This window comes from Epinephelus lanceolatus, chromosome 13, assembly GCF_041903045.1.
Source record: "Epinephelus lanceolatus isolate andai-2023 chromosome 13, ASM4190304v1, whole genome shotgun sequence".
Classification (NCBI taxonomy): Eukaryota; Metazoa; Chordata; class Actinopteri; order Perciformes; family Serranidae; genus Epinephelus; species Epinephelus lanceolatus.
Genome location: NC_135746.1, coordinates 6,932,968 through 6,960,959, shown reverse-complemented (window position 1 = coordinate 6,960,959; position 27,992 = coordinate 6,932,968). Strand labels below are relative to the sequence as shown.

At 42.7% G+C, this 27,992-nt stretch overlaps 2 protein-coding genes across 5 annotated transcripts in view; one reads left to right on the top strand and one right to left on the bottom strand.

Moving 5' to 3' along the window:
* Positions 1 to 263: 263 nt before the first annotated feature.
* Positions 264 to 9,290, bottom strand: ccnk (cyclin K). The gene is made up of 11 exons (XM_033649469.2): positions 9,140 to 9,290; positions 6,618 to 6,847; positions 6,224 to 6,305; positions 6,001 to 6,132; positions 4,351 to 4,456; positions 4,193 to 4,250; positions 3,861 to 4,030; positions 3,569 to 3,777; positions 3,251 to 3,281; positions 2,877 to 2,948; positions 264 to 1,834 (listed from the first exon to the last, which is right to left on the bottom strand). The coding sequence occupies exons 1-11, from the start codon at positions 9,146 to 9,148 to the stop codon at positions 1,284 to 1,286; spliced, it is 1,650 nt and encodes a 549-aa protein (XP_033505360.1). The 5' UTR covers positions 9,149 to 9,290; the 3' UTR covers positions 264 to 1,283.
* Positions 9,291 to 16,330: 7,040 nt separating this feature from the next.
* The window catches only part of bcl11bb (BCL11 transcription factor B b), a 41,360-nt gene continuing 29,698 nt past the window's right edge, over positions 16,331 to 27,992 (top strand). Inside the window, exons 1-3 of one of the 4 annotated variants that reach the window (XM_033648883.2) lie at positions 16,332 to 16,823; positions 16,973 to 17,291; positions 24,718 to 25,101. In XM_033648883.2, coding sequence (XP_033504774.2) covers positions 17,228 to 17,291; positions 24,718 to 25,101 — 448 coding nt within the window. In that variant the 5' untranslated portion in view covers positions 16,332 to 16,823; positions 16,973 to 17,227. Of the gene's footprint in view, positions 17,292 to 24,534; positions 24,590 to 24,717; positions 25,102 to 27,992 lie in introns of those variants that run through there. The other 3 variants (XM_033648884.2, XM_078173681.1, XM_078173682.1) reach the window with 3 other exon arrangements.

The following is a 27,992-nucleotide window of genomic DNA, read 5'->3' as shown; positions in this document are numbered from 1 at the left end:
GTTAGCTTCAAGTAATGGATACATGATTGTATGTTGTATGCTATATGAGAAACATATTGTAACTATATCCACTTTTATATAAAAGCTTTAAATATCATCCAGTTTATAATCCACTCATAGTAACATAAGAGTGGTGCAGGTGTAGGTATACTTGAGCCCATCTGACAATGTTGGGAATCACTTACAAGAAATCACAATGAAACCGATTACAACCTAACGATCAACACCTTTTCAGGTGACACAGATTAAAACATACAACTCAGTTCAAAGTAGGAAAAGCAGGTCTTTATTGTCCTAAGTGCCACTCAGACACAAAATCAAAGCTGCGTGCAGGATACAGAAAAGAGAAGCCTGACTAAGGCACATATGGAACTCTCCAAAAGAAATGCCTCGATGAAAAACAAAAACAGATATGTACAAATATACCTTGGACTGTCCAGTGTTAGACACGGTGGGTTTCTGCTGTATCTAGTTCATGTAATACTGTCTGCAGTGCTGATTCACTAAAAATAACAAGAAATAAGTGGCGTAGCGATAAAATGAAAGCTGTGGAAGCAGAAACAAGTTGCAACATGTCCTCAGTGTTTTCAAAGAACAGAAAGTAATATAACAACAAGGATATACGGCCTGTTTGAACAATCTGTATATTCATGTACATCTCAGTGTGATAGTGCTTTTTATATTTGTACAACCATCTTTAGATTTTATTAGTTTTTCTCAGAGGAACGGTGGGAATGGTGACAAAAGAAAAACACATTGCAGGGCAAAGGACACTGGTATGACAGGAAATTCAGGACAACTAAAAGACATCATCAGGGTGATAGACTAAAGAAGGAAATATAAGAGTCAACCTTTGATCTACTCAAAGAAAAAATACATTTCATCACCCCACAATTAATGAATGAACATGTGAGACAAAACTAAAAGCAAAAATCAGGGTGCGAATATTTCCTGGTACATTTCGAGAACGATAATGATGACTGGATAGTGTTTGTTACGAGACCCTGGAACCAGATGAAGTACCGTCCTGTAAGTGACTGAGACTGTAGTCTATCAGTGCCGGTTCAGGTTCTCATAACAAAACTGTCCAGACCTCATTTTTCCTTTCAAGTCCATTTGTTGTGTAACCTTCATTAAGATCCTCCTCCACAAAAGAAAAAGAAACAGTCATACTGGAAGTGAACAAGCTCTCCATCTGTTTGTACCATCCGCACAACTTCCTGTTGTTTCCATCTCCAGCTGTGGCTCTGCACAGATTCAGTTCATAGATTGTTGTTTCACTCTCATCTCATCCACCCGCCATGATTCATCGGCATGCCAGGCGGCGGGGGCAGGGGTACCTGTGACTGTCCTGGGGGCACTGGGGGTGGAGGAGGGTACCCAGCAGGTGGGAGACCTATAACTGGAGGGGGTACGTGGCCTGGCGGCATGCGTGGAGGTGGTGGTGGAGGGTAGTTGTTGTAGCCTGGTGGCGGATACGTTGGTGGCAAGTTGGGTGGTGGGTAGTTGGAAGGAGGAGGTGGAGGGCCTGGAGGTGGTGCTGCAGGCGGTGGATAGACGTGGGGGTGATATGGCGGTATTGGGGGTGCGTAGCTGGGCGGCATGGGGGCGTAGGAGGGACCTTCTGTCTTCATCATTGACTGCAGGCTCTGGTAGCCTTCTCCGGACATGTAGGAGCTGCTGGTGGACATGATGTAGTTGGAGGGCGGAGGTGGAGGAGGGCGATGAGGTAGGGGAGGGGGTTGATGTGGAGGTGGAGCGTGCGGCGGAGGAGGAGCGGTTTCATTTAATGGCTCTGCTTCTGTGGGCGGGGCGGGAGCGGGGGCTTTTCGGTCTAGTGAGCAACAGGAAATGACAAAGAGAAAACAACTTGTTAAAAAGTTGGCATCAAAAAACACACGAGGCTTCTCACTGATCTCAAGTAACCTCTCCATTCCCAGACTGTGAACACACAGTGAGACCACAACTGCCAGGATTCAGCTACATAGGAGGTCTCATTATCAGGCTCAAGCACTAATCAGATTGGTCTGGGAGAGGTTAGGAGTATGCGTGTGTTGGGAAACATGATGTCCAGACGAGGTGCTGGTTATGTAAGCAGCCTGAGAGGACTGAAGACTTTGGGTTGCTTTCTAAGCTTCAGTCCCAGGCAGGGGGTCCTGGCTGCTTATCATGGGTGTATGTGATGGCACCCGCAAACAGACAGTGGGATGTTGGGAGGATGCCAGCACATAGCTATACTCTAACTAAACTTTAAAGGTCCAGTGTGTAGGATTTACGTGGACGTTTCAGTGTATGATAACCTGAGGTGTTTTTACCTAAGAATAAGCTGTTTATATCTTCACTTACAGGGAGCGGGTCCTCGCCTACAGAGATCGCCATCTGTGCATTCCAATACCCACACTACCATACCATAGAATATGCCAGAAAAAGATTTAGTACATCCAAATACATAGTGTGTCTGCTTTCCTCCTCTTCTTTGAACTTTGACCTGCGCTTACGAACATTTTGGAAACAGGAGACTGGCGACGCAGCTGGTGAGGTGGAAGAAACTACTGAATGTTTTTTGGTGCACACCATTTCTGGCTTTTGTCTGTACGTAGATTTTTAGTATGGACACACTGTTTTATAAATGAGACCCCTGGTCTGTTTATTTGAAGAGGAAGAGACCTTTGAGGATAATTTGGCTCCTGGTAAAAAAAAAAAAAAAACCTCCTGAGAACTACAGGAATTCTATCCCGGAGGAGTTTGAGTTGGTTGCAAACTGAAATCTTCACTGCTAGAAGCCACAAAATACCCCTAAATCTTACACACTGCTCCTTTAGATCATTCTAACTTTTCACAAAGTATACCGAAGGAAGATGAACAGTCAGTCTCACCTGGGGGAGGCTGCGATGTAGGCAGAGGAGGCATCGGGCTCTCCAGTCGAGGAATCTTTGATCCAACTTGTTCTGTAAATTAAACCGACCGGTCAGTAAGATGCAAAGGCTTTTTAAAGTCAGTGAATGCATTAGGGAACTTTGCTGGAGGGTTGAATATTCATAAAATCCTCAAACCCTTCTAGGAAAACATTAATCCCAGCCACTTAGAATCAACAGTATATATCTGTAATTTTGCCAAGACTTTATCTAAATTAATGTCATGTTAATTAGAAAACTTTTCTTGAAGGTATTTCAGACGTTTAGGAGATATGAACTACTTCAAACACGCATGAGCAGAACTTTGCCTGTGTGAGGTTTAACAGAAGTCTTACCTGGAGCCTTTGGTTCATCTTTTGGGGATGTCTAGGAAAAAAACATGAAGGCAAACACTCAGTTTCCACTTTGAGATTATTGTGATGTCATTTACAACATGATGACACAAAAGACCAAAGCCTTAGCTCTCTGCTGCAAAAAGAATGAATGCTCTCGCTATTAAGGTCCTCATTTTAGATTGATTTAAATGGGATCATGCAAACATGGCTGTCTGTAAACAAATATAGAATTCTACATCAAGCGAGACAAAAGTTTTGGGACTTTCCGCTGTCCTCGGTTTTTATGCCAAAGACACTGTAGCTGAAGCATATACTCACATGTGAGCGCTTGAGCTGGCGTGCAGGGCTGCCTCCCTGAGGGGAAGTCTTCTTTGGTGGTGGGGGTGGAGGGTTAGGGGCTGGTGGTACACCCTGTGGGATTGGAGGAATGGGGGCCTGAGGAGCAGACGCCCTCTCCTTCTCCTGTATCTGCTGAGGGATGGGCTTGTTCCCCTGCGAGTACAGATCCAGGATCTGGTGGCAGATGTCTGGGAGACAAAGACAGATTTTTGTTGACATTAAACATATACTGTGGGAGCAGCAGGAAGTGTTATGGCTTTATGATGAGTACCTTCAAGCAGCTCTACTGGGACATCCTGGACAAACTGCTCCCACCAGCGGCGTGACGACTGCTTGGTGGTCCACTCCTGGATGTCAAACTTACAGAGGCGGCCAGCCAAGTACATGACGGCTACCGCAATGATCTCTGGTTCCCACTGCAGGGACAGCATGGTGCACAGGCTGGCAGGGACACAGGGCATGTGGTTACTGTCTTTACTTAAAAAGACATTGCCTATTATCTAACACTTGAGTTTTAAATACAAAGCGTATCCCTGACGCATGGCACTACAGGAGAAGTAATTTGTAATACGAAGAGGTGTCATTTTGAGGTCAACTGCTCACCTGTCATTGACAAAGGTCCACGCCATTTGTAGCACCTTACACACTTTATTCTTCTCTCCTTTAATAAGAAAAATGATCCATAAACTTTCCCGATCCCTCGAGCTGCAAGTTACCAACCTCTGTGTGAAATCTACTGCCACACCTGTGTCACATCTCACCTTTGAGTTGCTTGACGTATCGCAGCAGGAACATGTAAGGGTGCTCCACCTGCAGGTCAAATTTGATAGTCTGGAGCAAAATTCTCTCCAACACCATCACCTCTTCCTGTTGAAAGAAACACACATACCTTAAATATCCCTGTTGGTGAGAACACTACAGGCTTAAGCGAGGCTTACAGCTGATCAGCATTGATCAGTTGTTGCTGCTGTCAGACACAACACTGAAGGACTGTCTTTAAAAGCTGCTTTTCTGCTCTCTCTGCCTAGATAGCACGAGATAACACAGCACAACATGACCTCACCTCGTGTGGTCAGCAGTTAACATCTGACACCGAGACATTAATCTCGGAATCTCTAGAATGGCTTGACTATCGTTAAACCTGTTAATAAGGGTGACTTCATGTTTCACAACAACTTTGCCTGTGGTTTGTGCTTTCTAACAGCTGAAATAACGTTACTAGTACAGACTTGATGAGAAACCAAAAACTCAAGAGGTTCAACATGCTTGCAGATGCCAGTAGAGCTGTAGTTGGTACAAGTTACCACGGTTATGTGTCTCAAACCGGCAAAGAGGCTCTCTAGAAGTGGCATGGTAAAGTATGTTGTACAATAGTATACATGTTAGGTACTGAATGCATATTTTGCCATTTTGGATGCAGCGTATGTCACAGTGTGAACTTAGTAACCAACAGAGTTCCATGTAAGCAGTCACACAAGAGACAGAATCTTATGTTGGGAATAGAATGATTTTATGTGTTTTACTATAAATTGTGTTTCACTATATAAGTTTTAGATGTGTGAACAATGAGAATACTGAGATGATTTCAGCTGATCTGAATGTGTTTGCTTTGCAGAAGTGGAGAAGTACAGGAGAGGAAGAGACATGAAGTCTGAGGAGCACATACCGCAATGCTTAGATAATTAGTTTCATATATGGTAAAAAGAATAGAAAGTGATGTACAGATAGTAAGGTACAGCACGTGTAGGGAGTTGTGTTGTTCTCTTGTCTTTCAAAACAGGAACCACGCCCCCACCGCCAGCGGGAAGGAGTCAGATTAACAGGAGGCAGGGGCGTGGTGTGGTGAAAGAGGAAGTGGAACTGCCAATGAGAAGAGGACAACGCCTTGCGTGCACAATGACACTCTGTTACGCTCAAATATACTGGGTCAGGGAAAGGACAGGAGGTCAGACTTCGTGAACTGACACACCTTTGTTGTTCGTCAGGGACGTGAAGTTGAGACCCAGAGCTCTGTAATTTTATTCCTTTACTGCTTAATAAACTACATTAACTGAGACCGAATATCTTCTCCTATTGCTTCATTAAAGAACACGCAGGACTGAGCTCACACATAGCACATTAGAGAGTAGGATGAGACTCTTAGTCCAACACTTACTATATAAGATTTTGGCTGTTTGCTACAGCTGTTTAAGAGAAAATAGATTTCAACGAGATTTCTTCCCTTTTAAATTACATGATATTATGTTAGGGCTATGTCAAAGATTTTAGGCTTACACTATTAATTCCTTTTCTGCACTTAGTGACTAAAATAAACTTCTCGACTGAGACAGTAATGTTTACCTTGTCTTTGAACATACAAAAGCCAGTGTAAACATGGAAAACGTCAAGAGGAAATGTAAAAGAAACTGCACCTTCGGATCATCTCCAAACTGGGCAAACTGCACATCGTTCAGTAAGCTGCGCGCTGTTTTGATGATGTCTTTACACTTCTTTGGGGTTTCCTCCACTTTCCCGGCCAGAAAAAGACAGCAAGCACCTGTCACCTGGTGAGACACAAATCACAAGATTAATTCCACACATTTAGTCCACATGAAGGAACAGGAAAAACTTTAGATAACCATTAATTGAGCTTACATATCTGGGAAACTGCTTGAAGGAGTGAAACATGTAGAAGCGGTGAAAATATATGATGCCAGTAGCCAGTGTGTCATAGTGTCTGGACGACAGTCAAGGATATTATGGGAACCATTTATATTTGCAAGTTGTTCAGCAGCTATGTGAAAATAAATCCTAACAACAGATGTTCCTTTGAATGACTTCCTGTTGCTTCCTGTTTACAAGCTCATGCAGAAGTGTAGGGAAAAAGCACAAAATGCCATTATGACAGGACACAGTATTTGATGCTGTGTCTTTTGTTCTTTATTTACTGTACTTCATTAAGGACTACGTAAAAGGAGTGTCACTGATTTATAGTTTAAAACAGACATCCATTTGTTTTTCAGTATTCAAATCAATCGATCAAGGATACAGGCCAAGTCTTGTCCCCACATCAAAAATGAAGCGGGCTCCTTCTCTCCGATACCGAGCCTCTGTGCCAGGGTCCAGGCCTTCAGACTGAGAGGGGGTGTGGGCTAAATCCTTCTTGTCCCAGTACCAGCATGGCTTGATGTGGTCCAGGATTGCTTGGCCTGATGAGTTCTCCTTGAATTCCTTCATTGGCTGAGGAGAGGCAACGGTGGATGGACCCGCTGCACTGGACTGTGAGGTGCGATGCACAAAACAAGACTGCAGTTATTAAGAATACAAAGATAAGAGGCTGAAGACAACAGGAGCAACTCCATCTGAAAACTGTCTAACTGAATGGTCTCAACATTTAAGAGACACATCTGTCTGGATTGTTTTGATGTGAGTAGTCATGTGTTGGCGATATTAGCCGTAGAGATGTCTGCCTTCTCTTCTGTATAATGGAACTAGATGGCACTCAGCTTGTGGAGCTCAAAGCGCCAAAAAATATATTGGAAAAACTCAACATCAATGTCTCTTTCTGGAAATCATGACCTGGTTACTCAAGATAATCCACAGACCTTGTTGTGAGAAGTTTCATGTAGGAACTATTTTCTTTCTGCCAAACAACACTGGTCAACCGAATCACCGCACAGAAGGAAGTGTGCATCTACTGCTAGCAACAATGAGCTAGCTAAAGTTACAGCTCAGCCAAGGAGGACACCATTAATGCTTACATCTCATGCTATTCATGAGCACAAGTAGATGCACGTGACCTTCTGCACACTGATACAGCTGGCGATGTTGCTCAGGAGAAAGAAAATAGTTCCTACATGAAACTGCTCACAACAAGATCTGTGGATTATCTTGAATAACTGGGTCATTACTTCTGGAAAGAGACATTGATGTTGAGTTTTTCAAATGTATTTTTTGGCTCTTGGAGCTCCACAAACTGAGTGCCATCTTGTTTCACTATATTGGAGAGAAGGCAGACATCTCTGTGGCCAATATCTCCAACACACAACTACTCACACAAAATCAATCTAGACTGATACTCTCCCTTTCAACTGCCAGGAATATCATACCAAATTCTGTGTCTTTGTCAGAATCAGTTTCCCCCTGTTTAAGTCTGGATATAGAGGGGATAGTTTTATGGCAACCTGTGACAACCCTGAAACTTGAGCTTCAAAAGGGATGTGATATTTTAAGATCTGTACTTCTGTTAACAACACAGTGTACACTGGTTGTAGCTCTCAAAGAGTTTTGTTCATCATCCAAACTGTAAATTACGGAAGAGAGAGAGAGAGAGGTCACATTCTGCCAACATGCATTTTCCTTAAGCCCAGTGTCTGTATTTGAGGTTAGCTAACATTGGCTGCCAACAGTATGAAAATCCTAGAGTTAGAAAATCTAAAAAAGAAAAAGATTCTCCATGAACATAAAGGGTTATTTTTAATTATTGATTTTTAAGGGCAAAACCACTCACTTAATATTTAACAGAATATACAAACAAAACAACTCAGCTCACAGATCAATCTATAAAGGGAAGAGACTATACACACTAAAACCTAACCTAAAACACCGACTACATAAAGCCTCTTATAAGAACAGCTGAAATATCAAATCCAATACAAGACATTAAAGGCTCCCATGTGCAAGATACATGTCAAATAATCCAAAGAAATATATTCAAATATGCCACTGCGTTTTAGTTGGAAATCTGTCATCTAAATCATAATTATGCACAGCATGTTTGCAGTTTATAGAGTAAACCTTTTGGACTTATTTGTTATAACACAATATGATATAGCCAGTAACATGCAGACTCGATCATTTCTGAGATCACTGGCTAAGATTTTATTAATTTCCTGTCCTGTAGCATCCCAAAACCTCTGTATCTTCCGGCAGACCACAGACAGTGGGTGAGACTACCTACCTGTCTTTATTTTGCATTTAAGGCATTGAGGGGAGAAGTCCGTATTAAACTTATGACGTTGAGCAGGGGATATATGAACAGGGACCGTAAAGTTTGGCATGGCACCTCCCATCCCATTCATTCATAAATTAAGAGTACGGCTGTTGCTACACATACAGATCTGACATGAGGTATCTATGCGACATGATTAATACAGTAACAGGATTTCAAAAACAACGAGAGGATTTCCCCGCATTAGCATAATGAAACCATTAACTGTAATCTAGCATGTTAGCATATGTTAGCCGAGCTAATGGGAACTTTAAGTTCGTGGAGCTAATGTTAGCAAATAACCGCCAATGTGAGGGTATTAGTCGATTGCGTTAAGACCAAGAAGTGCACCGGTAATGTCAGTTAAATACACGTACAGACTAAAATGAATTAAACTTTAAAATATACGACTAACTATGCTAACATTAAACCCACCAGGTGACACTGCTCGCTAGCAGCCTCGGTTAGCTTTACTCGAGGTGTTAGCACCGCTGAAGCTAGCAGCACAGCGCCCCGTTAAAACCTGCTCAAATTAAACTGAAATTATCGTCCATGTGTCTGAAATGAAACACGAGTCTCACCTTTAACATGTAGCCGTCGGAGTTAATCAACCAAAAAACAGACAGCTGTGTGAATAATCCGCGGTTCTTCACGAAAAGTTGGCTAAATAGTGATCCACAACAGTCCCCATTGTAACAAGGGCACCGCCATTATGGAGCGCGTCAGAGACTCAGGGTGACGTCATTACGCAGGACACGTGATGCACGTTTGCTGCAGTGGTTAATTTACGGATTTATTTTTCCTGTGCTGAATTAATATGTTTAACGCTTTAATTACTATTTCTGCTAGGGGAAAAACAAAAAAATAAAAATAAAAAAATATTTAAAAAATGACTAAATAGAAGAAGAATCCTTTTTTTCAGTCTGACGATAATATGATAATCCCAAAAATATACACTAGAGGGAGACAGTGAATTATTTTTGGACTTGGGCAGCCAGGACTGGATTTTTGACACATTTGACCAGATGACTCAATTAAACAAACAGAGCAGTGTCCAAAAAGAGCATCCTTCTGGACAAGGCTTCAGTCCAACTGCAAATTCACAAACAAAATGTTCATATATTCTATGAAACATGTAATATAATATATTGAATGTTCACTTCACATTGGATTTTGTCAGATACCTGTTAAATAAGAATGTGTGGGTCTGTGCTCAGGCTTCAGGGCCACATTGCACCACATCATTTGAGCAGGTAGTCATGTACAATCATAGAAATGTGTCCCCAAATATATAGAAACATGTAATTATTATCACACCCACATATGAGGCGGTGGAAAATTATTTATGGAGGGCTGAAAAAGCAAGAGGGAGAAAATTAGAGAATGGTGTTCCCCAGTTCTTCCAGGCAGTGGGTAAGAAGCAGGCTGTAACATTTGTTTTGTCCACTTTGTTTAATTTTTACCAACAAGGCAAGACAGTATGAACACATCACAACTTCGGGGTACAACAACCTTTCCTTACTGTTAAGCACGAGGCACTCACTCTCTCTTGTGTCACACTCACACCTGTTCCCACAGAACAAGGGCAGGTGACAATGAAATAATAATTTACCAGTAACTCAATAATGTTGATTACTACTTAAATATAAATAATGCACCCACTGATAAATAACCCAAAAATATAATGTGTGCAGTAATTAGGGTTGCAGGAAAAAAAAATAAAAATAAAAATCAGCTACAAGATTCTTGTTTGTTTTAAATGAAACAGGGCCCTCTGCACATCTTCCAGGTGCCTCTCAGCTCAAGGACAGAAAGCTTCCACAGGAAAAAAAAAGGACTGGAGCACACTGATTAATTTGTGAGCTTTAATTGTGCAAACAGACAATTTTATATTAGAGAGGTTTATTATTTTAGAACAGTCAGATATCACTTGAGAAAACATGTAATGTCGGGTCTTTGTTAAAAGGGCACAAAAATTCTGGGGCAACAGATTTCCTTCGCTCTTTAAATGCTTATAAATACATAAATGGAAGCAAATTTGCTTTTGTCTTTTGAGGGTTATGGACTATAAACAATGTTTTTCATCTTTATAAATTAGATAAATACATATTTCTAGTCATTTCTGAAGTCCATAGTGCGAGGCAACACAGTAAATGAGAATGAAAGTGAAGTAATACCATAGTTTTTTTGTTTAATATCCGAAGAGACACATTTTCATTTGTGTTGTTGCAAAAATTTGATGAATTTGACAGAAAAGGAGGATCACAAAACAAGGGCTAAGGTTTCATTTCAACATTGGGACGTACACATATGAAACAGGGGGTTTGTAGCGTCAGAGACTTATTTCCTGCAATTTGGTGAATTTATCTGCATCGATTTCTGCTGTGCATGTCTTGAATCTACGAAACAAAAGTCCTCTGCTACGTTCATGTTCTTTTGAGGGGGCGACAAATGCACGTTCTAAATATCTCCCCGGATATCTAGGCCTATGCCACAAAACCTCACCTCGTTTTATCAGTTACAGATGACACGTTTAGCAAATATGACCATGACTTTGTTATCATTCATATGCATGTGGGCTGTGAGTATGAAATGCAGATAACCTACTTGAGGAGCATGTACTGCAGAGCACGATAGCAGTACAGGGCAATAATCTTATAAAAACATGGGTTTAAAGGTCCAGTGTGTAAGATTTAGGAGGATTTAGTGGCAATGAGTGGTGAGGATTGCAGATTGCAACCAGCTGAAACTTCTCCTGGTTTGAATCCTGTCAGTGTTCATTGTTAAACAGGTTTTTACCAGGAGCCGAATTATCCACAGAGGTCTCCTCCTCTCCAAAACAAACAAACAAGGTGATTAAAACCAATAAAAACACTGAATAAAGCAGTTTCACTTTCAAAATCAGTGTTTCTTCGATGCTGTTTGGCATGTTGTAGATGGCTTGTTAGCCCAGCACCTGCTAATGTGTGCTCACCTTATTTCTTTCAGACATTCAGGAGATTTCTACCAAATTATCTGCAGAGGTTTCCTCCTCTCTAAAACAAACAAACTAGGCGATTAAAACCTGTAAAAACACTGAATAAAGTAGTTTTAGTTGATGTAGATGTTCTTGTGTTTCAAATACGTGGGCCAGACGTGGTGGTCGAAGAGGCTGGCAACATGTAGTTCCTAGAGCACTTCCTCTCCTCTTTTTGCATTCTTCATATGGGATGGAAATAAAGTAACATTGGTTGAGCACGTCGATCAAAGGTCTGCAGATGTAAAGCACAAACAATCAGGATGTGTCTCCTCCTCCTTATGGTCAGACTTTGGGACAATCTCTTTATCCAGACTGTTATTAGTAGAGTTTTAACGTCCTCGCTGTGGAGTGGCAGACAATAAAATGCAAATGCCTCTATCTATCCTCCTGAGACCCTGTGTCCTCATATGAGGACATCACATTTTGAATTTTCTGCACATTATACTTCAATTCTGCTTAACTCAGACCTGTTGTCCTCATTCGTGGACACTTTTTTGTGCCATGTAGTGATAGTGAGAGCACATTACACTCATCCTCTTAAAAACAAGATGGCAGCCATCTCTGCCAAGTCTGTCTGCAGGTGATCCCGACACAAAAGTGGACAAGGTCCAAAACCTGATCACGGTTTATGGTTGAAAGTTGTTTATTCATGAATAATAATGTTTGTAGTTTGATATGGCAACACATTTTACCAGTTTTAGCAACGGTAACAAGCTAATTAGCTGTTAATTAGGAAATACTCGTTTGAATATTGGGACTAAATTATCGCTGACTGTATTTGGTTTTTTATACTTATTGAGTCCTACAGATCCCAAAGAGCTAGGAGAGATTAAAGCTGCACATCAAATAAAAGTTTGGGTCTCAGGTTTGTCCATTCTGGGCTACTGTAGAAACATGGCTATGCAACCTGGTGTCTCCGTAGCAGAGGACCTGCTCCCTATGTAGATATAAACAGCTCATTCTAAGGTAACAAAAACACAACAATTCTTGTTTTCAGGTGATTATACACTAAAGAAAACACACTTATTATATTAGATTCTATTTCTGCCAACATATCCCCTAAATCCTACAGACTGGACCTTTAATAAGTGAAATGTATGACAAGTAAGACAAATGGTACTTATTAAAACTCCGCTCATTCGTCTCCTTTCACTCACTTCACTCTTTCTAATGTCATATGAATTAGAGCTCGTCGTATTTAATCATCACGGCCTTTGTTTGCCTCGAATGTTTCAGCCGACTACAAGTAACATCTCGTGCCCTCTCCGTTCCCCCTTCCAGCCTCACTTCTGAGAAAAGCCGGCATTGAATCATTTACTTGGTCCAAATTAAAATTTGGAATCTGCATGCATTATATATTCACCCGTGCTCGGACAAATCCTCTTAACTGTGGGAGAAATTGTCAGGATGTGTCCTGTAGAAAAGTAAGAGCCTTGTCTAGTCGTATTGCCCATAGCAAGGGAGCATCTCAATCTGTCACTCAAGTCCACACACACACACACACACACACACGCACCAACCTCAGTAAATCAGCTTATGAATAATATATACTTGTACTTTCTTTATTAATATTAAACATTGCATAATGAAGCACCGACTATAAGCAAATCCCAGAGCAATATTCATATTACCATGAGCTGTCCTGGAGTGGACCTCTCATTGTTTATGTCAGTCCTGCTCTGGTTAAACACATCAGAGTATCTGCTACTTAACCTCAACACTTAATCCTTTTCTGCTCTTAAAAACTACAATACGATCAGAGCGGCGTTGTTCCCTCGTATATGTCGGTCTATTTTAAGATATTAAAGCAATTTTGATATTCTTTAGAGAGTAAACAGAGGGGAGAGGCATGAAAAATGGAAGATAAAAGGATGTGACGAAGGTTGTGACCCAGAATGAAAGCCATGTTCTGTTGTCCACTGATGTGCGAGAGCCTCCCAACTTAAACTTTGTCCCTGGGCTCATTCTTATGATTTAACATAAATTATCTTGTTATCTTCTAAGATCCTGGGTCATTTTGGGACTTAAAATGTCAGCCTGTCTCTTGGACAAAACTTCCATTTCAGCAGCTCCTCATCTCTTGTGTATGTCCCGCGGTGCGTTCAGGTACCTCCGACTCCGCGATGGCACTTACCACACGAGATGCATGTCTCCTCAGAGGCAACACTTTGGACTTAAAACCTTTCCTGTGTCCACAAGCAGGGTATATGTGGTGTATTGGCCCTGTGCAACCCAGCTTAAACTGCCTTTGCCCGGAGCCAGCAGATACAAGCTATAATGGAGACATTGATGTATTATTGAGAAACCCATGGGTAAGGATCAAGGAGCTGCTCGCAGCCAGCGGGGATAGCAAGAGAGCGTGTGAACTCAGGATAATGTTTTCCTTCAGCATCCAATGTGTCCATGACTGCTGTTGCTCTCTTGGCCCGATGCAAAGACATTTCTGTGTAATATCACATGCTGAATTTATGCGCTCCAGTCAAAGCAATATGCTTGACAACATGCTCGGCCTATCTGTGAAAGAGAGCTGTTGTGCTGTAGTGTTTCCATGTGGGAGTCTGCTGAGGTTATGTCTACTTGAGCCAGAGCTGAGATGACATTTCATTTATATAAATAATTACTGTCCTGAAAGTCCCCTAGGCCTGCCCTGAAGCAATCAAACTTCTAATGCTCTTAAAATTGCCCACCATGTTTTATTAATGGCAGACTATAAAATGCATTGCTATAGCTGCACACTTCTCTGCTGATCCGCGAGGAAATGATGTCAACTTTAAATGGCCGTGTTCGGCTTTATATTTTTATTCAACAATGTATTTCAACCAAATTATAGCACGGAGCGAGTTTGAATTGTATGGGTAAGGTGAGGGTGGGATAAAAAAAGGAAACTTGAGTGTGTTCTTAGCCAAGCCGTAGCCCGCACAAAGCACTTATCTGTGCATACACTGATCTAAATGAATACAGTGAATTATGTGCGGAATGATTGCCCATTAGTGCCATTAATTGCCTCTGAGTGAACCTGATCTGCTCTTCAAGGACTCTCTCGGATTCTGAATTGTATAAATGGCAAATTAAGGAGGCTTCGTTCTAAAAATAAGAATAGTGAAGCAGTGTTAAGGTGTCAGCCCCCTGCACAGGTTTGTAATGTGTCCTGACTGTGCCAACAGAGGGTACTGTTGCCTCACAACATGCTTACATTAACAACAAAGATGCAGCCTGCTGTTTTTCATCCACCTTCTCTGAATAAATGTAAAGGAACAGGTCTTTTTTTATTTATACTGACCATGTGCATGAGTTTTATTTGGGCATGTACACAGCCTAGAATGCCACACTACTTAAGTATTAATAATATAAATTAAAGGTGACCTTTGAACCCAGATTGACGGGTGTTCAATCTGATAGTCCAGCCATTTTAAAACCTTCTGGTATCTCAGCAAAACAATCATAACATACAGGAACACAGGACGCAGGGGACATGTCCCTCTCAATATTTAGAGCATGTGCATTTGTCCAACACACTGTCATCCCAACTCGTCAAATAGTGCCGCTTTGTCAGTGGACGTACATGTCAAAATATGACGTGTTAGACACTCCCCTGCTTCTGTTGTGGACGTTTATAGATGGCTGTCAATTTACATTTGTTTCATACATTGTGTCTTTCCAGAATACACATGCACTTTCCAACATGTTCTTAACCCAATGCGTGAAATACTGCCGTTCTGTCAGTGGACATACTCGCCAAAATATGATGCACAAGGTCTCTTTTGGATGTTCACGGCTGGCGTGTCACTGTGTCCTTCCTACATGGATTGTGTCTTTTCAAAATACATTTGCATTTAACAGGAAATACACAGTTTCTGCTCACACAGGCGTAAGTCTTCTTCAAAATAAACTCACAATGAAGGTTGATTTTTGTAGGTTTAGGCAACAAAAGCATGAACTAAGGTTTAGAAAAAATCATAGTTTGGCATAAAATTCACAAGGAAACCGAACAGCAGGCTCACAGGTGAAAGTCCAAAGTTGGTTTGACCCTTCCGCCAACATTCCCACCCTCCCTACATGGACTCTGTCGCTTTTTATATTGCTGGCAGTGTCACAAAATGCCACTGACCGGTGTGTATTATATGGCTGTGAAAGGTGCTTGTGTGTGTATCTGACACCAAGAACACTGACAAAGTGGCTGTATTTGACAAGTTTGGGGTGATAAAGGGAGTGGACGTGGGAGGAGACGTAAAAGTAGCTTTGATGTTGACAAAATTAAAGAGACTGGTGCAGAAAATGCACAAACTGGTGCAATAAAATCAACTAGAATGCAAGAAATTAAGTGTTTGACGTTAAAACTTTTCTGGCAGATGTCCTCAAATGTTTAAAGGAAATCTACACCTATGCAGAAACAGAAGGGACACATGGTAAGACTCTTGGACATGATGGTCATTTGGGTTTTAATTGGTAAGAGAATGGATTTTGGGTGGTGACTCCACTGCCTTTGAGATGAATAACAGACTGATGAATGATATTTCCTTTCTGTGTGGAGCCCCGGGAGGAAGGAGGGGGGGAGCCGCCGCTAGCTGCCCCCAGTGTCCGCGTGTTGCTGTCCGCCGCCTTCACGCGCCTGGGGTGTCTGACGCGCAAACGTCACGGACGCACACTTGAACTTGAATCCCATCCCACTCCACGGAGGCAACCCCAACCACACACACCCACACTCACACACAAAAAGAAACCCAGGCTGCATAGCCTGCACACACACACACACACACACACACATACGCATACGCACACACACGCAGGAGCGCGGGGTCCTCCCAAACAGAGCCGCTTTCATCGTGTGAGTCAACACAAGAAGTAGCCTCGACACTGTAGGAAACTAGGAAACATTGGACCTCTGCTTGTTGGACGAGGAGGAGGAGGAGGTGTCTTGTCTGCCCGCCTGCTCTCCCGCTCTCTCTCTTCTTTCTCTCTCTCTCTCTCAATCAACGAGGCTCCTGCCACCAGAGCCAAGAGTTGCCGTTCCGCGCACCGATGCCAAAACGCGCAGGAGGAGTCAGTGCCAAAGGGTCATTTTAGCGCACCACTGCTGAAATGGAAGGACTGTAGGGAATCCTAGAATAAACAGCAGCCGTTTGACCCCAGATGATATAATCATATCATTAGAACTAAGAAAAAGGGAAAGGAGCCAAATAAGTACCCATCATCATCATCATCACCACCAGCGGAGTGCTTCATCTGTCACCGCGGTCGCTGCAGAGGTGGGCACAAGGATTTTTTTTTTAAATCTGCAAAAGGTCATTGCAAAAAACAAAACAAACAAAAAAAAAAACCAATTACCTGCGCACATCTCAGCTCATCGGCCGCTAACTGCTTCCTAAAAAACTCCACTTTGGCTTCCTCAATCCAGGTGTTGCTTCCTCCGAAGACGCTGCAGGACATTGTGGACAAACTGGTCTTCCATCGATCTTATTGCGCTCCTGTCCGACTCCTCACCTCCCCGAGCGCGCATCAAAGTTGCAGCTGAAGACTGTGAATAGCGGAGGGATTAAAGGAGAGGAGGGGGGAAAAGTTGGTCACCTGCGAGCCAGAGAGGACCGACACCACGGTCCAAGCCGACTCCAAGTGCCGTTCACCGGGCGATGCCAGAGTAAATGCCGGGGCAATGTCCCGCCGCAAGCAGGTGAACCCGCAGCACTTATCGTTGACGCACAGGGAGACGGTACGAGGTGAGTTTAATTCCTCCAACACTTCATTTATGATTAACTTTACTGCTTTAAATCATTTATACACGATTATTATTATTAATTCAGATATTCAGAGCAAAATAAAAGAATTCAGAAATAGATCCACGCTTTGTTTTTAGTCTGTGAAAATGCGCCGAACAAGGAAGTTAATTACCGACAATAACTGTGATTTATGAAAATAAATTCACCATGTGCACACACAAGCAAAACAATAAATGATGCTTTTTACTTATTAGGCTGAATTTAAGTAAATATCTGACGTAATAACAGTTGTTTTACACCTTTAAAATTTATGAACACAATTGGGTGAAATTGCAAGCGCGCGCCTTCTGCAGCTTCACACGACTTTTACTACGAGAGGTGATCTTATGACATCTACATTGTCTGGCTAAGTGTGTGTGAGTGTGTGTGTGTGTCTGTGTGTGTGCTCGCATGTGCACGTGCAAGCGTGTAATGCAACATTTCATCACAACACAAATTTGATTTTTTTCTCCCAGCACACTGCAACATGTGGCAAAGTGTATATTCATGCGTACTTTGTTTAAGTGAATTTTAAAACCCATTTGTTTGGTGAGTTTGGACTCGATGGGCTGAGCTGTCTATTAATGTAAATGTTCCATTAATTTAAAAACACCGTCTCACTCTCTCCATCACACACATAAAGTCTGTATATTATTTTCCGTGACACGTGAAGGCCTCTCTGCACTTTAAGGTGAGCTTTAAAGAGCACAACAAAAACCAGATTGTGCACAGAAATAAATTCAGTCTGCACCTATAAAGAAAACCACCATAGACGAGACAACGTCAATCTGAACTTTTATATTTCAAGGGTCATAACTTTGAAGCTTTTTCAGAGCTGCCACCAAATATTGTGATTAAATTGCGCAGATTAAATCTGAGGCAGGATTTTTTTTCTCCTTTGTGGGCATATGATTAAAAAGTCGCATAATCCAATTTCAAATCAATTATATCAATCTAACCTTCATCTCCCAGCGCTCTGCTTTGCCTAAATCCAATTTCATAGAGGCCTAATCTGGGTAATTCATTGCAGAAGTTCATGATGTAATCTTTGGCCAATCTGTTTTGTGTTGAGAAGGGTTAGATGCATTCCGTCCCACCCGACACATTTAGCATTTTAGACTAATCATTTACCCCCATTCACTTTGTCTCTCCCCCTCTCGTGTCACTGACTTTCCTCCTATTGAGTTTTCACTTGAAATAATTATAGTAATTTTAAGGAGCAATCTGAGATCTAAATGTTTGCTTTAAGCACTGTTTTTGTTTTCTAATTGAGAAAGCAGGGTGCATCCTCAGCACATTTTAGGCAGATGACAAATATTGATCCAGCTCGAATATTGATCTGACAGTTTATTCTCTGTGCTGTCACAGCCTCACTGCCTGTCAGTTAATTAAGGTGGAGTTGCCCCCCCCACCCCCCACCCCCCTCCCCACCTCCTCCTCTCAATACATTTACATTTACTGTGCAACATTTTCAGCAGTTTCACCTCAGGCGTGTGTGTGTCTGTTCAACATTTACCTGCATGAATTATGACAAATAATTGCAACGTTTTGCACATTTTCATTTGTCTTTAGGGAACCGGTACAAATTTGGACTAACTGTTAAATATTTGCCTTCCCTCCTCCCAGACATGGGTCACTTTGTTTGACATCTTTTTACATATTAGTTACACAAAAAGAAGCTCAGAGCACCTGCTGCAGCTGCAGTCAGCACATTCTCCAACGTGAGGCTGTGGTGCTGAATGTAGATAGTTGCATAATTACACTGATACAGATTAGCTTTAAATTTCTTAATTTCCCTGTCCGTGCTGCGTTCACATGTCTCCAGGGTGCATGTGTTCTTGCCTGAAGCTTTTAATGACTGCTTTCAGAGCTCCTTTTAATCACCGCTGACCTGTCAGCACAGACTTTCAAGTGTCAAACAACAACTTAAGTTGAGATTTATTTTATTTTTTTCAAACCTGTGAATGCTGACAAATGTTCAATGTCGAGCTCGATCACGCAGAGGTCAACGCTGTGCTAAAGTGGCTATTAGAGCGAGTGCAGTAGGATGCTGATGCCATCATGGGCCTGAATCTGGTCCTACCTGTTCTTTCACATGGTACACACACTGTCTCCTGCTCACTGAGCTGTGGCCTCAGTGACCTTACAGGCACAAGTGCACGATTAAGGAAGGACTGGACCTGCAGGTATTTGTTTTGTTTGTGCTATCAAGATCAAAAGCAAACTGGACAGATGAGCAAGAAAAAAAAAAAAAAAGCCTGCCTCATTAGTCCTGTTCAATTGTTCTCCCTCCACGAGAACAATGTGTGTGTGCCAGTGTGTGTGCACAGATGCATATGTATTTGCATAAAACGCCTAAGCTATGTTTACCATATGTACATATCTTAATAAAGATATGTGTGGCTGTGATGGACGGATGGTTTTTAATGTACCAATCATTCACTGGCTGGAGGCTGCGTGTCGCTGTGGGCTGTTTCCTTAAGCTGGGTGGGTCTGGAGAGGACCAGGATCACACTTCAGGTTGGAGGATCTGAGGAGCGCTGGGGGAAAACCAAACTGTAATTTGATTAAGTCAACATATAATAAGAGTTTTGCATATTCTGCACAGAGGATGTTTCAGGCAAAAAAAACAAGTGGACTTTATTGTCTTTAAGGCGACCTCATCACTGGGCTGGGTGTGCAGCGTTTCACAGTCAGCTGTCACAAGGTGTCTCTGAAGTTCCTGCAAAGATGTAAATCATACACCGTATATCAGCTGCGTGTCACATCAGGGGTTATTCGGTTTAACCAAACAGCCTCGTGCCCTGCAGCCATGAGCTTATAGGTCATACCTTACTGCAGAGAGAACCTGAATATCAGCATATTTCTGGACAGGCTCTCAGTGCAAGACTATGGTTTGGAGATCTACTTACCAGGATGTGAAGAGGAGACGTACTGTAACTGCAACTCAAGCACACACACACACACACACACACACACACACACACACACACTGTGAAACTGCACTGATCACTCTGAAAATGTATGTTCACACACACAAATCACACGTAACAAGCTGCTCCATCTGAGTTGATTTTGACCTTCAGTTTACAGCCCATCTTTTGTTTCACTAACACTCTGGGAGGCAAAAACACAAACATCCCCTCTGGGCTTTTTTGGGCTCTTTTCACTCAGTGATTCAGCTCAGAGTCACATCCCTGACAAAGACACCTATCACAGGAATATCCTTATGAATTACTCACACATTAACGTGGAACCGCTGGTGTTCAGCGTCACAGGCCTCTTGCTCTGAGGTATTTTTGCATTTTCTAATATCAGGGTCGCTGCAGAGCGTTTTTGGATGCAGCCGTGGAAACGCCTCGTGATAACTGTTTACTCTCACAATTGGCATGCTACTTGTGAAACAGTTAATGTTTTCGTCTTTATTCGCACCATATGGCTGTCAAACGTTGGGGGAGAAACCCACCGTACGCACTGCAACACCACAGTAAATATTCACACACGTTGTGGTAACCGGATGATAATCTCACAGGAGATGATTGCTGAGCGATTTATGATTTACAGCGAGGCCATCGCAGTTTGTTCCCAGATTTTCTTTCTTTCCGTATTTCAATATTATTCGACACATTTAATCAATTTTGCGACGCCGTAAAGCTCCTTGTTTTTTATTATTATTATATCTCTTAAAATTGTTTGGCAAATTTGATTTACATCCCCGAGTGTCATGCCTCATAGCCTGCATGTCATTTAAAGCGATTTAGTGACAAGTCACAGTCAGCTGCAGAGCCGTATTTTGCTCACTTTCAGACCGATAATCTAAGATTTATGATAAGTAACGAGGCTGCTACAGATTAAATGGTGATAAGATAATGAAACACACACAGGCCTGGCCTTACACAACACACACTGTTGCAGCTCAGCTTGGCAATCACAGCCGAGAAAAAGGGATAGGCTAAGCGAGGCCGCTTGTTGTTTGAATTTTTGATTGCAACCATCTGCAACATTGCTGGTGTCATTTATTTTCAATGACAGCGTGAATCTTACCCGACTTTCCCTGTGGGGTTTTACACGTGTGTGTGTGTGTGTGTGTGTGTGTCTCTCTCTCTCTCTCTCTCTATGTGTGTGTGTGTGTGTGTTTAGCTCAGCAAATGGAAGGGGGGAAAACAAAGAAAGGGAGACAGGTCTGAACCCATACAGTGTGGCCGACTGTCATCTGAGTGCCCCTGGCCTTACTCTGCCTTTACCAGCAGAACACAGTGTGCAGCTGGTATTAAGACGTTGTGTAAGGTCAGGATTTCAGCGCCAACGGAAAAATAGTTTCACGCTTTCTGTTTAGCGCCGCTTAGAAGAATCTCATCCGATTCACATCATTAAATAAAAACAAATGTCTCCACTAAAATGACATTTTCTTACTTTCTCCCTGCGACCCCGGGGGCAGAGCAGAACTTGTCAAACCGTGTTGGAAATTTTAATTTGCTTCACCTTCACCTCAGGCAACAAGGAGAACAACAAAAAGAGCCATCACATTTACAGGAGCATAAAAGGACGAATGCAATAATTAGGCATTAGTGGGACTTACAAGGGCAATTAATGTGACATGAGAGGAACCTCGTCTACCTGCACCTCAGCGTGTTTCATCCACCTGGCTGGTTTTACCTGACCACTGCTGTGAGAAACACAGACACGGGTGTCACATTTATGCGTCACACACCACCTCTGACTGTAAAATCACAAAGCAACTCCTGCAAACATTTTAATATTTGCATATTTTTAAAAGAAAGCTGCAAATGAAACAATCCCCCGCCATTGTTCCTTCGTTAAGCACTCCTTGGCCGGGCGTTTGAATATATTTTTCGACCTTTTGCACAACTGGAAATATCGGTGAAAGAGGCCCATTGTCTTCAGCTGTGTCTCCCATCTGGTACATATTGTGCAGTGGCAGTGTGCAGCAGCGGCAGCAGCAGCAGCAGCAGCAGCAGTAGAGTGACTGACTCTCTCCTCATCAAACTGATAGGGGGTGCTCTAAGGCTGCCTGACTTAACTCACACTTGATAAGGCAGAGTAGCAGGACTGTCATTGGGTGAATACAACGCCGTGTGTGTGTGAAAGACCAAGAGAGAGAAATAAAGTATGTGTGGTATCATGTTAGACAGCTGGGTTTCATTGCCATCATCACGCCTTCTCCACGATGGCATGTTTGACAGTGCGTCTGCTCTGCTCCCTTACCTATCAAGCATGTTCCTCTCACATAGGAGTTTATACAGAGGAATTAGACATTGTCTGTCACGATGATAGGCTACATTACTGTGTTATTCTTTCGTGTGTTTGTGTCCACGGTTGATTTTTTTTCCCCCTGCAAGCATTCCAGGTTCAGTTCCTTCTTGCACCTGTTTTTTTTTCTCACACAGGTGAGCCTCGGGACAGACAAGCGAGCGAGTTTTCAGAGAGGGGTGCGGTTTTTTTTAGAAGATGTCCGACTGATATTCCAGTGGCAGAGTGACAGTGCCAACGCCTACTAATTTACTGGCTTCTGCCCCCGGGCCGTGTTACCCAACCATAGGTTAACAAACAGGCCTCAATCTATTTGTCTCCACGGAGATAAAGTTCAACTGCCCAGGTGTCTGTCATCTCGTCGACTTGATGTTGTCATTCACTCTCAGGATTCTGGCTCTCACGCCACCTGTCTCAGAAACGAAAAGCACGCCATATTGTTAGCAGAGCTCTCCCCGCGTTCTTATATGCGCCGCACATATGCGCGCATGCATGCATGCACAGCTCCTCGGCCTGTGTGAGCACTCTGGAACATTGCTTCATGTGAATCATGGTCACAAGCTGTGAACTGTAGGTAAATATGTGTTTGTGTTCCTTCTTTGCCGCCAAAGATTATGAGATGGAAATTATTTGGCAGGCATCCAGGAACCCATCTCCATTTAGAGAAAAGATATTTGGCATCGGATCATCACTCCAGGGCGAAGCGAGTGGACTGGAACGTGTGTGTGTGTGTGTGGGTGTGTGGTTGGGTAGAGAGGGAGGGAGGAGGGGGGTGATTCATAGTTGAAAAGAAATATTTGAAATACTAAAAAAATTGGGTAAAACTGTGCAACATTCAGCCCGAGTTTAACGGTTATGACTGGGAATTTAGAGGAGCAACGCCTCCCTGGCAGTTTGAGATGGGTGATAAGAGAGTTTAGGATCTCTGCTCTGATAGCTACACACCGAGACACGGGCGCGCACGAACCGGCGCGCACCCTCTTTGTCTAATCTTTGCAATTATTAGGGTGTCATGTTTGGAGAAAGAGAGAGAAGACAGAGGGGAGGGGTGTGTGTGTGTGTGTATGTGTGTGTAGAAGAGCTGCAGAGACAGGCAGGCGCTGCTACGCTCCTCTCCCAGGCATCAACACCTCTCCCTGGGTACCCGCTCGCTCAGACGCCCCTAGAGTCTCTGGAGCTTCAGGTTTCCTCCGGGCTTTTTAGAAGAGGACACATTTTCATACATCGGGGTGGTGTTTAAAAAAATGGAGGTTGTCCATGAGGGATTAAGCTGAGGGACTCAGTCTACGCCATAGGGGAGGTGGTGCTGGTGGTGGTGGCGGGGGGAGAATGTGTAATGGTTATTAATGACCGTGTCAGATCTGTGAAGAATGAGATTTACTCTCTTAACAGGACCTCGGGTTTGGCTTTATAGATTTTCTGTCTGTGGAGAATACCGTGTTCGAACTCACCTGTGTGCTGCTCCATTCACACACACTTAGACGTCTTACTGGGTTTTTTTTTCTCATTTTTCTTTTCGCTGTCTTATTCTGTGATACCATGAACACACACACACACACACACACACACACACACACACACACACACACAGGCTGGTGGTGGATGTGGCCTCCGCTACACTACACTTTGTTCTGCACAAGCTGGGGCTCCCACGTGGTGAAGGCAGCCGTCTAGCTATGACAGCTTAGTGTAGCGAAAGGCCCTCACCGGAAACCCAGCCTGCACTGTGAGATGAATAGCTTCCTGGCCACACACACACACACATACATACAGAGAGGCACACACACACACACACACACACACACAGATACACAGATAGATACAGTGTATGTGCCGAGTCCCACCCACGCAGATCTCTCCTGGATAAGCTGCGCAGGTGTTTGTCTAGGCGACGTAGCTTTGCAGCGGCGTTGTTTTGTGACATGAAAGTGACACAATTGTGAGTGTAATGATCATCTCGTGTGGTAGGGAGATAACGCTTTCATCAGGTAATGTTATCAGGAATAACTAAACCTCTGCTTCTTCTTTTTTTTTTTTTACTCCGCCTCACTTTCTTTTTGCTTTATTTAATTCTTTAAAAAAAACAAAACATCTTGTCTCTTATCTATTTCTGCAGCAGATGCCAATCATGACTCAGGGGCGGGATCTCCGTCTCCGGAGCGGTCCAGCCCCAGCCCTCGGAGGGTGGGCGCAGGCGAGCATGACATGCTGACCTGTGGCCAGTGCCAGACCAACTTCCCTCTGGGCGATATCCTGGTTTTCATCGAGCACAAGCGCCGCCTGTGTCGGGGGCCCGGGAGCAGACCGGGGTCCTTCTCGAAGCCTGGGGAGACCGACGGGGTCACGGGCATTTCCATCTCGCCCAGGGCCAGGTCGCTGGAGATGGGCAGAGGGTCCATTCCGGTGGAGGTGGGCATCCAGGTGACCCCCTGCAGAGAGGAGGACCTGGAGAGGAGGCTGACGCCGGCCAGAGGGATCTGCCCCAAACAGGAGAGAGGAGGTACGCAGACTGGAGCACACTGTAAATAAGGATGCTCAATTCTAAGTTTTGAATAGAGCTCTGTCGTCAGTGTAGATGCACATGTCTTAAACACACACACACACACACACACACACACACACCTGCACACGTCTCTCACCTGTCCAAGACAGATAGCTCTCTTTAAAGAATCCCAGCTGCTTGTTATTTTGACAGTGGCCTTCAGGAGGGATTAATGTAGCCTGGGATGATTTCATTAGAGTGAGTGAGAGCCGCACTGTATGTCTATTCTGCTCTGTTCTAAGTAAAACATCACACACACACACACACACACACACACACATACACACATGCACGCAAAATCACAAACACCAAACAAACACACACTGGCAGGCCTGAAGGACTTCTTCAGCTGAAACCAATTGTGAAAGGCGAGGAAGAAGGTGATAGAGGAGCCGCCCCCAGTGTGTGTGTGCATGTGTGTGTTTGTGTTTTTTTTTTTTTTTTTAGCTCGTGTGAGTGCACATCACGTGTCTTTGTAAAGAAATCCTGCAGCATATGAAAAAAAGAGGTTAAGAAAGCTGATTAAAATTCATCTGTGTGTGTGGTGAGGAGAAGGGGATTAATAAAGCAGCAAGGCCGTTCATCTGGCTATGGGGGGGGGGCTGTGGTGTGTGGTGTGTGTGTGTGTTGGGGGGGGGGCTGTAGACTGCCAGCGCTGCAGGGAAACCAGTTCAAAGTTATCAGAGGAGACAGTCACCATCACACCCGAGAGCTGGGAAGGCTATCCAGGATTACACAGACTCCAGTAGACTAAGAGCGACTCGGTTAGAGGAGGCAGGCGGCTGCATTGTGGGATGTAAAAAGATTAGAACAGTTAACACAGAAACTCACCGCTCTGTCTTCAATTGGTGCGTTACGGAGAGACTTAAATAGTAAAGGGTGGACTTTTACACTGCGTTATATATTGTATTAAATGTACATACACAGGGGCAGATCTTCCTATAGGCAGGCGGCCACTCAGAGGAGAGAGTGCCAAGATCTAATCAAAGAACACAAAAGTACAAAAAGAAGAAAAAACATACTGTATTCTTTTATTTTTTATTATTATTGTTGTTTATTTAAGTTTTTTTTTTAAAATTGTAGTAAATACAATAAATATATAAGATAATTTTCTGGGGGGTGGGGGGTGTCGAGGAAGCTTACCGAGGGCCCCGAATGTGTTAGGTGCGGCACTGCACATGTAATGAAATGTCTTTAAAATAAGTAAATAAATGCTACAAGACAGTAAATATTATTATGGAGGGTTATAGTGCTGAAGGCCCGTAAAATTCACACATTAGAGAATTTTAATTATATTCTAATTATTCAAGTTCCACATGAACATAAACAGACATAAATTTCCGGGGGAAGAAGGGGGCACGTCCCCCTTATCCCCCCCAACAAAACATGAAAGTAGCAGAGGACCTTTGATAAAATTAAAGACATTAACATCATGAATTGATGCGAAAAAGCCACAAATTGGTGCATGATAGGAAATAGGAAGTGTGTGATGCTTAAAAGTTTCTGACACCTAACCCCCCGTTTTCATATGTTTTATACCCCCCCAGTATTGAAACAAAACTTGCAACCTTGTAGACAAGTGTAGTACTGAAGACCTGTATCATACACACATTATCAGAGTTTGAATGATTTTCTGAAATTTAAAAAAAAAAGTTGCCAATAAACACAACCACACACGAGGTCCCTGTTAATATTTGCAAGGTGCATTTGTCCCCCGCAATAAAAACATGAAGGTAGAAGAGGACTTTTGAAAAACTCAAAGACATTTACATCATAAATTGGTGCATAAAAATCCACATGAATGCAGGAAGTGAAGTGTTTGATGCTTAAAATGTTCTGGCAGAGCACCGCCTCCCAAACTGAAACAAAATCTGCGACGCTGCAAACCTGAGAGAAGCTTTATGCCTTAGTTGTAATATTGTAGACCTGTAAAATTCACACATTAGAGAGATTTAATTATATACTACTATTTTTAAAAAGTTGCAAATGAATACAAACACACACAGGCGGGGATTTCAGGGGGAGGATGGGGACACACCCCCTTTAATATTTAGAGCATGTGCATTTTTCCCCTACAATAAAAACATGAACATAGAAGAGAATTTTAATAAAATAAAAGACATTTATATCATAAACAGTTGTAGAAAATGCATAAACTGGTGCAGAGGACCCTCAACCTCCTCTTTTCATATGTTTTATCTCCCTCTCCAATACTAAAACAAAAGTTATCACCTTGCAAAGACAAGAGAAAAGCTCTACGCTTTAGTTACAGTATTGCAGACCTGTAAAATTCACACATTAGAGATTTTTTATTGCTATACTTATATTTAAAAAAGTTAATGAGTACAAACACACAGGCGGAGATTTCAGGAGGAAGGAAGGACATGTCCCTCTTAATATTTAGAACATGACGGTAGCAGAGGATGTTTGATAAAATTAAACACATTTACACCATAAACTGGGGCATAAAAATCCACCAGAATGCAGGAAATGAAGTGTTTGATGCTTAAAACGTTTGGCAGAGGACCCTCAACCTCCCCTCTTTGTTTGTTTTATCCCCCCTCCCCAGTATTGAAACGAAACTTGCGACCTCACAAAGACAAGAGAAAAGCTTTATGCTTCAGATATAGAGCTGAAGACCTGTAACATCCACACATCAAAGATTTTTACTACTAATATATTAATATTTTAAAACACACAGGTGGAGATTTCGTGGGAAGAAGGGGACACATGCATCTTATTGGAATGTCCGTTTGTGCATTTGAGAAAACAAAACTTGTGACCTCACCAGGCTTTGTGCCTCAGTTATTGTTTACACATTAGAGTTTTAATGATATACTAATATTTTA